The 11,687-nt window shown below is 43.6% G+C and overlaps 1 protein-coding gene across 1 annotated transcript; it reads right to left on the bottom strand.

The window, feature by feature from the left end:
• Nucleotides 1-2,699: 2,699 nt before the first annotated feature.
• On the bottom strand, nucleotides 2,700-10,090 carry LOC127421970 (uncharacterized). Its single transcript, XM_051665235.1, has 5 exons — nucleotides 9,955-10,090; nucleotides 9,623-9,856; nucleotides 9,292-9,442; nucleotides 9,145-9,201; nucleotides 2,700-2,923 (listed from the first exon to the last, which is right to left on the bottom strand). Exons 2-5 carry the CDS (start codon nucleotides 9,803-9,805, stop codon nucleotides 2,709-2,711), a joined length of 606 nt encoding a protein of 201 aa, XP_051521195.1. The 5' UTR covers nucleotides 9,806-9,856; nucleotides 9,955-10,090; the 3' UTR covers nucleotides 2,700-2,708.
• Nucleotides 10,091-11,687: the final 1,597 nt, after the last annotated feature.

Genomic DNA, 11,687 nt, shown 5'->3' with positions numbered 1-11,687 from the left:
TGTTGTGTGCTATATTGTCTCACAAGTTAGAGATAAAGAGTTTCAATTTCAATGTCTTCAATGTCATGGGACGATGTTGTGAAGAAGAAATTGTCCATTGACTTTGCATGATATAGTAAAACTTGTTGAATTAGTGCTGGTCAGACAAAGTGAGACTGATCATTGAGAAAGACACATTTAAGATTATTCAATAAACTCTGCTCATTTTTACCATCACTTTGTCTCCTGCCTTTTCTATATTCCCCCTGCTGACTCTTGGGCTGGTAGGCGAGTAAGTTAACATAACCTGTTGATGTTGACTGGTTTTGGATATCAGACAGAACTCTGATATATGGATATGTTCTGATGGAGAGAGAGGTCTTGTGTACACTGGATCTAACATGCATTGCCTCATGTTTTCATATTCTAAGCATATCATTGAATACTGTACATGGCATCACATCTCTGTCTATAGGCTATATACACAAGCGGTGGGTGAATGAACAGACACCAGTATTCATACTGATAATTATACATTTCAAATTGATGCCTATCAATCCATCATTCTTTATATAGTCAGTCTCTGTATCCCTCTTTCCAGGAAATCTAGAGAATCACCAGATGATGTCATGTGCAGCTTTAAGAGAGCCTTTTAGAGCCTTCTTTCACTGTTTATTGGCCAGATGACCTTTCCTTCTTCTGGATCTCTTCTGAGCCTCCAAAGTGTTGTCTGTAAAACATATTCATATATACCCCCATTAGTGATGGGCGTTCATGTATGATTCATTTTGTGTTGGCCGCGCATGTGCATTGCGCAACCTCCGTTCGTTTGTTATGTGAAAACCGCATAGGCGCTGTACAGGAAACAGACACAGTTGATCTTTCGTTCATCTTTCAACTCTTTTGGTCTGAGTCATTCATTCTTTTGTCACCCTAACCCTATACGCTATACATACAGTATACGGCTGTCATGTGACAAAAGAACGAACGACTGGGACCAGATAATTCAGGAGGTGAACTAATCTTTCTGTTTCTTGTGTCATGTCAACTGACCTCTTACACATGGAATTATTTTAGATTTATTTTAAAATGTCAACTATACACAAAAACACCACACTGGGGCTCAGCATGAACATATGTACACTACCAGTCAATGTTTGAGTACATCTGCTTGACACCTGGTTATTCATTAAACGTCTATGAGGAATTAATTTACCAGTTTCAATTAAATGGATGCCTCCATGACCAAGTTAAACAAATGAGACTGAGGACAACTATGTACAAGAAAACTCAATGTGGTGAAAAAACCTGCATGTTTTCCTGACAGCTTATTTGTACAGGAATTTTGCTCTTCTCTACTTCTGAGTGGCAAACTTCTCAGTGACTTTCTTACTGAAGTCAGGAATGTTCCTGACAAGTGTCTTCTCCATGGAAAGCATAGCCAGAGCATTAAGGCGATCCTGTGTCATGGTGTTTCTCAGGAAGGTCTTGATCCTCTTCAAAGTAGAGAAGCACCTCTCTGATTCTGCTGTTGTCATGGGTGTGGTGATAAGGATCTTGAGAAGACTGACAGTCTCTGAGAAAGTACTCTGAAGGTTGTTCTCAATGAAAAACTGGTACAGAGGCACTGCACCACTGCTAGACTTGAACTCACTGTTCTCATAGATGAGGGACAGTTTTGTTTTGAGCTTGGCCTTGTTCAGCATAGGGTACGCCTCCACTGTTGTTTCAAGCGCTGCATCAGTAAATGTACAACTTCACACTGTGTTGTGGGAACAACTCTCCATGCAACAGTGTTGCGCTGATGAGGTGCTGGGTGAAGGAGAACCGCTCTTTGGCATGCATCAGGATGGTATCACATACCTGTAAAATATACATCATCAGCCTAAATTTACAATAAAGCTATTTTGATGAAAGTGATTCAGACTGAACACATGCTTATGTCCAATCAATTATATGATTATTAAGGTTTTAACAGTATTCTTAAATCGCACTTTACAGTATGTTTACTTCTGATCTTTAACTTGCCATTGGTTTCCCCAACAAAACAAGGTCTACATGTTCAGTTACATGTGAGGATGCATTATACACTGAAATCCTTTCCTATGTGTGGATGACAAAAAATCATCATGCTGCTTGCGACTGCTCTGTCATAAACCTGGAATCTACGGAGTGAACAAAAATATGAATGCAAATTTAAACTGCAGACAGCCTGCTGCATCATTCGACGGAAATCAGCTGTGGTAATATGCCATCCTGTGTCTGTTTCATTTTTTTTTTTTTTTTTTAACCTCTGTAGCCAGCCTCTATTGTTCTCCTGGTCCCAGCATCCTCCTTCGCTTTATGGGCTGGTGCTGCTGGTCAGATGCACTGTCCCCACACAGAGAGGGAATGGAGGCCCTGGTCCAAAAAATAAAGTTAATAAATAAAAAATAAAGTGATGTGCTCTATGACAATCATTCACTTTAATGGCAAGGCACATTTAGGCTTTTACATACTGCTGGAAGTGAGCAACTCATCTTTCTAAAAATAACAGCTTTATCACCCAATAGTAAATATAGTTATTTACCTGATCATTAGCATGCTGCCTGTGAACCTCTGGATAAGTGCTTTAATGTAGACGGGGTCGATGTTGCTCTTCTGCAGCTTGTTGAACAGCATGTCTACATTTGGCATGATCTTGTGGAACAATGCCAGGAAAAAACAGAAAGCCTCATCTACAAGCATCCTCACAAAGCCCCAGCCTCTCTGACAGTTGCGGGATCAACATTCCCAGAGTCTCTGATGGTCTGGAAACACTTTAGGAGGTTATCTTGTGCGAGCTGTATAGCGATGTTCACTCTTCCCAATATGGCTAACTTGACAGAATTATCCATGTGTGCCCTGGTGTTCTCGTGTTTCCTTACTTTCTTAGACAGGTGCTGCATATCTGTCACCCCCGTAGCTGTCCATGCAGCAAAATAATGCATTAGCATAACCGCACCCACATAGCCAGGCCTTTTTGGTGTACCAACTAGGAGAGAAGCCTCGCATGTACAGCTTCCCTTTTTCGCTAGCCTGCTGTCTGATTGCGAGGTCAGGTTGATCTGGGCCCAGCTCTTTCACCTCTAGTTTTTCCGCCAAAATTCTCCTCTCAAACAGACTTTGGAAGAGAGATTTTACAGAGTTAGGGTTGGGCCTGGAAGCAGTAATAATTGCGCTCACCATTGTCATGTAGTTAAAATGGCGCCCCTACAGACTAGTCCTAACTTTAGCAATGGCTCGTTAGGGGCAATAAAATAATGCCCTATAAAATAATTGATATAAGATGCTGATTGGCTAAATTTTATGTCCTATCTTGAATATGTTAATATCTTGAATCAGCAGTTGACTAAATTGCTACATAGACCCGCCTCCTGTGGGCGATCCTCTCTATCTCCCCAGAGCTGAACTTCAGACATGCGGACAGGCAGAGGGGGGACATGTAGGGAAAGCATATATTTTGCACAGATGATTTTCTATCATATCATATCATATCATATCATATCAAATCATACTATATTATATCAATTTATATAATTTATATAATTTATTATTATTATTTTGTGTGTGTGTGTGTGTGTGGCTCAGGGGGGTGGCACCCTAGCGCCCTCTATTGGCCAGCCGCCACTACATATACAGCTGTCAAGTGACAAAAGAACGAACGACTCCGACAAGAAGATTCCAGAGGTGAACTAATCTTTCTCATAATTTGTCCTTGGCTGCATTATTATTTTTTCCTTATTGGGACTATAATCAAAGTTTGCGTAAGTAGACATGTTGGGGGGGATTTGGCTATTGAAAATGTTACATTTTAATTTAATTCTGCTCAAATGAATGAAAAGACTTGAATAAAGATTCGTTCGTTTTGCTGAACGAGTCAGTAAAATGATCCGATCTTCCCATCACTAACCCCCATTGTCTGTTGTATATTTATGTTTACTATGTTTCCATCATTGGTTACATTTACGTATGTTAAACATTTCTATTCTATGTACACTGGCGGCCAAAAGTTTGGAATAATGTACAGATTTTGCTCTTATGGAAAGAAATTGGTACATTTATTCACCAAAATGGCATTCAACTGATCACAATTTATAGTCAGGACATTAATAACATGAAAAATTATTATTACAATTTGAAAAAAAATTAAACTACTTCAAAGAGTTCTCATCAAAAACGCCTCCATGTGCAGCAATGACAGCTTTGCAGATCCTTGACATTCTAGCTGTCCAGATACTCAGGTGATATTTCACCCCACACTTCCTGTAGCACTTGCCATAGATGTGGTATAGTCTTGTCGGGCACTTCTCACGCACCTTACAGTCTTGCTGATTCCACAAAAGCTCAATGGGGTTAAGATCCATAACACTCTTTTCCAATTATCTGTTGTCCAATTTCCGTTTCTTTGCCCTTCATTCCTCAAAACATTGATTGACTGACAGAAAGTACATTATCAGGGATATTTTTCTGATTGGGAATACCCCTCATGTGGAGTCGCACAGGGAACTATATTAGGGCACATAATCTTCCTAGCACTGATCAACAGTGCTCTCCAGGATGAAATAGACCACTGGAAATATGTGGATGATATGACCATGGCTCAGAGGTGGAATCCTCAACTACCCTGTACCCTCCAACAGACATTGAATGGTCTTGACGTTTGGGTAGAGGATCACAAAATGAAACTCAACCCAAAGAAATGCAAGGTTTTACATGTCACTAGTATGAGACAGGTACCGGCTTGGCCATTACTCTTTGTTGAACAGAACGTCTTGGAAGTCTGTGACATTGTTAAAGTTCTGGAGGTCACCATCCAGAGTGATTTGAGATGGGATAGACAAGTGGATCACTTGTTGAGCTCGACCAACAAAAAGATTTTTGTTTTCTGTTGGTTAAAGAAATGTGGTGTCCTAGACTCTGAACTGGTTACCATCTATACAGGATATGTGCGCCCTGTGCTGGAGTATGCAGTTCCTGTTTGGCAGAGTTCTTTGACTGCAGATCAAGTTAAAAGGCTGGAAAGTGTGCAGAAACGGGTCTGTATAATTATACTTGGTCAAAGGTATTTAGTGTACTCAGATGCTCTCTGTTTCCTTGGACTGTGCACTCTAGCAGAGAGACGAATTCAACTGTGTCTTGACTTTGCCAGAAAGTTATTCAAGTCTAGTTTCAGAGACTGGCTACCTCCCCTCAGGGAGGAGCTTACAGGTCACCAGACAAGGAACTCAAATAAATGGACAATTCCAAGGTGTCGAACTGAGTGATACGTCTTGGTTACTGATGTAACCTCTGTTCCCTGATGGAGGGAACGAGATGTTGTGTCGATGTAGTTACACTAGGGGTACGATCTTGAGAGCCCCAATCACCTTTGCTTAAAACAGAAAAGGCCAATGAAAATTGGCAAGTGGAATTTGCATGCCACTCTCTGCACCGGACATACAGGTATAAAAGGAGATGGCGTGTATCACTCATTCAAATTTATGCTGAGGAGCTGATAGAGAGTCCAGGCCATGTCAGCGGCCGGTTCAGCACCACGGCAGGAGGGACACAACGTCTCGTTCCCTCCATCAGGGAACAGAGGTTACATCAGTAACCAAGACGTTCCCTGTCTGTCACTCACTCGATGTTGTGTCGATGTAGTGACACTAGGGGTTCCTATAGGAAATGCCGCAGGCACTGAACCGTGTCATGAGGCATGTAAGAGTGGACATGGGCAAGCTGCTGCGTGCCTTGCAGTGAGCGCTCAACCATGTCGCGACCTTCCAGTGAGGTAGGTAAGGCGTCTCCCTAGTCCCGTTAAGGGGGGAGAAGGCACTTACCCAAGTAGGCTACCGGTGGTACCTTTCTTAATTTGCTGTTAAGCAATCTCCCACCGAGCACTTTCTAGAATAGCGCTGGGAAATGCTCTTCCCTCTCCAGGAAGGAGAGCACTATGGAGACCACATCCTGCCGGAGGGAGTTAACTTGTGGAGCATACCTCACATGGACTTACCAACGGGGAAATACACATATGGAATGATACCACAGGAGGACCCTAACTACAGAGAAGGTACACAGCACAGTGGCCGAGACAGAGAAAGCTCTGACAAGGGGAAGCACAGGTTTCACCCAAGGGGGAAACCGAACAGTGGAAACTCATCATATGGGATTGCCAAAGGGGAATCACCACGCATGGAGCACTGAGCCCAAGCACACGGGCTCACCTGAAAAGGGGAATACCACGAGTACTGGGCCTGGTGGCGTTACTCCTCCGCCGAGTTCGTCACTGGACAGTGCTAAAGAATTAAAGAGGCATCCGGAGTTCACCGGTATGGGGAACTGTTGTGGACAAAAAGCCTCATTATTGCCTTTGAAAAAGGGGAAAGACGCAATGCAAGTGGTACACCCAACCGGCCGCCCGGTCTACATGCTGTTACCACATAACACTCGGGTCAAAACCGGGTCTATGCATAGGTTATAAAACCTCGCAAAGCTATTGGGTGTAGCCCAACCCGCAGCTCTGCATATGTCTGCTAGAGAGGCCCCCCTTGCCAGTACCCAGGAGGACGCAACACCTCTAGTGGAGTGCGCCCGGACCCCCAAGGGGCACGGCAAGTCCTGAGACTGGTATGCGAGAGAAATGGCATCCACAATCCAATGGACCAACCTCTGCTTGGAGACAACTTTCCCCTTCTGCTGTCTTCCAAAACAGACAAAGAGCTGCTCTGATCATCTAAAGCTCTGTGTGCGGTCCAGATAGAAGCGCAGGGTGTGAACTGGATACAGCAATGACAAGGCTGGGTCTTCCTCCTCTGAAGGGAGCACTTGCAGTTTCACCTCCTGGTCCCGAAAAGGAGTTGTGGGAATACGTAACTGGGCTGGGGTCTCAAGATCACATGAGAATGTGCCGCCCTGAACTCCAGGCATTCGCTGGTAACAGAGAGTGCCTGCAGGTCCCCCACCCTCTTGATGGAATTGAGCGCCACCAGGAGGGACGTCTTCAGAGACAGAGCGCTGAGCTCGACCTGCTCCAGGGGCTCAAACAGGGATCTCTGTAGGGCAGGTAGGACCACAGAGAGATCCCAAGAGGGGATCAGGCGCGGTCTAGGAGGATCTCCTTGTGCCTTTGAGGAAACTGGTGATCAGGTTGCGCTGTCGTGAGGGACTGCCATCCAGTGTATCATGGTGAGCTGCTATGGCAGCCACGTACATTTTCAGGGTAGAGGGAGACAGCTGTCTCTCCAGCCCTTCCTGAAGAAAAGACAGCACAGACCCGACGGTGCATCTCTGTGGGTCTTCCCCATGGGAAGAACACCACTTAGAGAAAAAACGCCACTTCAAGGCATACAGCCACCTCATAGAGGGGGCCCTGGCCTGAGTGATTGTGTCTACCACCGCTGGCGGAAGACCTGCTAGGCCAGCGTGCGTTGCCCCTGAGTGAGAAGGTCCTGCCTCAGGGGAACGCGCCAGGGAGGTGCTACTGTCAGGAGCATCAGATCCGAGAACCAAATCCGGTTGGGCCAGTACGGCGCAACGAACAGGACTTGCTGCTCGTCCTCCCTGACTTTGCACAGAGTCTGTGCAATGAGGCTCACAGGAGGAAATACACACTTGCGTAGCCTCAGACAGGGAGTACCACAGGGGGCAGTGAGAGGAGTCTTGGGAGGCGAGGTCTACCCCAAATCAGCTGGACTACGTGGGGGTGGAGTCTCCACTCCCCGCGGAGCATTACCTGCCGTGAGAGCGCGTCCGCTGCATGGTTGAGGGTGCCCGGAAGGTGAGTGGCTCACAGAGACTTCAAGGTCTGCTGACTTCAAGGTCTGCTGAGGCGGCGGGCAAGTTGCGACATGCAACACGAGCGTACGCCGCCTTGTAGGTTTATGCACGCTACGGTCACCATGTTGTCGGTTCGGACCAACACATGCTTGCCCTAAATCAACAGCCGGATCCTCCTCAGGGCCAGCGATACTGCTAGCAACTCTAAGCAGTTGATGTGCCATTGGAGTTGGGGCCCCGTCCAGAGCCCAGACACTGCCTTCCCATTGCACACGGTGCTCCAGCCCGAGTTCAAGGCATCCATCATGACCACGATGTGCCTTGTGACCTGCTCTAGGGGAACATCGGCCCGCACGAATGCCAGGTCCCACCAAGGGCTGAAAGTCTGACGGCACAGTGGCGTGATGGTCACACACCGGGTGCCATGGTGCCATGCCCACCTCAGGACTTGAGTCTGTAGCCAGTGCTGAAGTGGTCTCATATGCATCAACCCAAGGGGGAGAACTGCCACCGAGGATTCCATATGCCTCAGGAGCCTCTGAAATTGTTTCACTGGCACCGCTACATTCTGTCTGAAGGTCTTCAGTCCTGATGAGCCACCGTGAGGGGCTGGAGAGCTCCAACTAGGCCTCCAGCCTCTGTGACAGTGGCACCAGGGGGATGACTGGACTTACCATGCCCGGGCAGGGTTGTTCGCGGCAAGGCAGAGCAGGCGCTCCACCTGGAAGACAGCCCGGGGGGACTGCAAACATTTCTTTACTTTCAAAAGCATCATATAGTGTATTCTATACATCATGATCCAACATGAAGTCAACCAATAAACTGATTCATTTTCTCCATACATCACAGTACAACAAATTGTGTTCTTAAACACAATTACACTAACTGGGAGAAAATTCATTACAAATAAATAAGATAAATTCCCATCCAAATTGTGCGTTTGTGTGTGTTTATGTGTGTGTGTGTGTGTATGTATGTATGTATGTGTGTGTTTGTGTGTGTGTGTGTTTGTGTGTTTGTGTATGTATGTATGCATGTGTATGTATGAGTGTGTGTGTGTGTATGTATGTGTGTTTGTGTGTGTGTGAGTGAGTGTGTGTGTGAGAGTGTGTGAGCATGTGTGTGTGAGCGTGTGTGAGCGTGTGTGTGTGTGTTTGTGCTTGTGTTTGTGTGTGTGAGCATGTGTGTGTGTGAGAGAGTGTGAGTATATGTAGTGTGTGTGTGTGTGTGTGTGTGAGTGAGAGTGTGTGAGCGTGTGTGTGTGAGAGAGCGAGAGTGTGTGAGCGTGTGAGCGTGTGTGTGTGTGTGTTTGTGTGTGTGTGGATGTGTGTGTGAGTGAGAGTGTGTGAGCGTGTGTATGTGTGTGTGTGTGTTTTCATAGTGACTTACATTGTAGAAGTTCATTCCTGGTCTTGGGTTCATCAGTGATAATTTTAATGTCTGTGACTATGAGAATAAACAGACATAATTCATGTACATTTTCATTTATTTACATTATGTAAAATTGATCTCTGAAAGTAAATGAATATCTGTTACCTCTGTTAGATATCTTTTCCATGTGTTCTCTACAGAAATCCTCCAGTTGTTGTTTCAGTTGAGAGACAGATTTTATCACTTCATCAAAAGACAGAAGAGAACTGACAGTGATGTTGGGTAAGACTGGAGATCCAGGAGGTGCAGAGAAAGACTGATACAGAAAAACAACAGAAAACCTTCATCACCTCCACTACAGTTACAATTTATACTGTCATGATTAAATTAAATAGATCTGATAAAACACCGACTGTATCTGTTCTGTATTTGCAATGATTGTATGATGTTCTCATGAGGCTTCAGTGTGATGAATAGTAATGATGAGATGTGTTACCTGCAGGAACTGGATGAGATCATGTGTGTGTGAAAGCTGCTCCAGCTCAGCGTCTCTCCTCCTCAGATCAGTAATCTCCTGCTCCAGTAGCTCCAAGAGTCCTTCAGCTCGACTCACTGCAGCTTTTTCCTGATCTCTGATCAGCTGTGTCACCCCAGAGCGTCTTCTCTCAATGGAGTGCATCAGTTCAGTAAAGATCCTCTCACTGTCCTCCACTGCTGTCTGTGCAGAGCGCTGTTACACACACATTACAATCAGCTCTTACTAACACCTCACACAGCCTGTGACCCAACTGAGTCTGAAACTTCTCTTTTCCTCTTCTCAAAACTCACCTTGTGAGACTCCACAGCTCTTCTCAACTCCTCAATCTTTTTCTCACTCTCTTGGATTCTCTGTTTTTATTTTTTCTGTGTCTCCTCCAAGTGACTCTGTTAATCAAACAAACTGCAGTTAAACCTTAAAACTAAATAATACAAAATCATTATTGTTGTATTGCAATTTTCACAAAACACTTATTATGTACAAATCAATATTTATTTATTTAATGTTGTTTCTGTCTTCTTTTTATGTAAGACCCTTATAATTACAAACAAAACAACTGCCAATCAGATTTATCAGATTTATGTTTAATAAAAGGTTATGTGATTAAACAGGATTAAAGTTATGTGGAGCAGGATTAAAAGTTATGTGGAGCAGGATTAAAGTTATGTGGAGCAGGATTAAAAGTTATGTGGAGCAGGATTAAAAGTTATATGGAGCAGGATTAAAGCTATGTGAAGCAGGATTAAAGTTATGTGGAGCAGGATTAAAGTTATGTGGAGCAGGATTAAAAGTTATGTGGAGCAGGATTAAAAGTTATATGGAGCAGGATTAAAGCTATGTGAAGCAGGATTAAAGTTATGTGGAGCAGGATTAAAGTTATGTGGAGCAGGATTAAAGTTATGTGGAGCAGGATTAAAAGTTATGTGGAGCAGAATAAAAAGTTTTGTGGAGCAGGATTAAAGCTATGTGAAGCAGGATTAAAGTTATGTGAAGCAGGATTAAAGTTATGTGGAGCAGGATTAAAGTTATGTGAAGCAGGATTAAAGTTATGTGGAGCAGGATTAAAAGTTATGTGGAGCAGAATAAAAAGTTATGTGGAGCAGGATTAAAACTATGTGGAGCAGGATTAAAGTTATGTGGAGCAGGATTAAAACTATGTGGAGCAGGATTAAAGTTATGTGGAGCAGGATTAAAAATTATGTGGAGCAGGATTGAAAATTATGTGGAGCAGCACTAAAAGTTATGTGCAGCAGGATTTCAGTTATTTGGAGCAGGATTATAGTTATGTGGAGCAGGATTAACAGTTATGTAGAGCAAGATTAAAGTTATGTGGAGCAGGATTAAAGTTGTAGAGCATGATTAAAAGTTATGTGGAGCAGGATTAAAAATGTGGAGCAAGATTTAAGTTATGTGGAGCAGGATTAAAAACTATTTGGAGCAAGATTAATGTTATATGGAGCAAGATTAAAGTTATGTGGAGCAGGATTAAAAGTTATGTGGAGCAGGATTAAAAGTTATGTGGAGCAGAATTAAAGTTATGTGGAGCAAGATTAAAGTTATGTGGATCAGGATTAAAGTTATGTGGAGAAGCATTAATAAATATGTGGGGCAGGATTAAAAGTTATGTGGAGCATGATAAAAAGTTATGTGGAGCAGGATTAAAGTTATGTGGAACAGGATTAAAATTATTTGGAGCAGGATTAAAGTTATGTGGAGCAGGATTAAAGTTATGTGGAGCAGGATTAAAATTATTTGGAGCAGGATTAAAGTTATGTGGAGCAATGTAAAAATTATGCGGAGCAACATTAAAGTTATGTGGAGCAGGATTAAAGATGTGGAGCAAGATTTAAGTTATTTGGAGCAGGATTAAAGTTATGTGTTGAGCAGGATTAAAAATTATGTGGAGCAAAATTAATGTTATGTGGAGCAAGATTAATAATTATGTGGACCAGGATTAAAGTTATGTGGAGCAGGATTAAAATTATTTGGAGCAGGATTAAAGTTATGTGAAGCAGGATTAAAA

This window comes from Myxocyprinus asiaticus, chromosome 31, assembly GCF_019703515.2.
Source record: "Myxocyprinus asiaticus isolate MX2 ecotype Aquarium Trade chromosome 31, UBuf_Myxa_2, whole genome shotgun sequence".
NCBI classification, from domain to species: Eukaryota; Metazoa; Chordata; class Actinopteri; order Cypriniformes; family Catostomidae; genus Myxocyprinus; species Myxocyprinus asiaticus.
The sequence above is the reverse complement of the archived record's forward strand: the minus strand, read 5'-3'. Positions and strand labels throughout refer to the sequence as shown.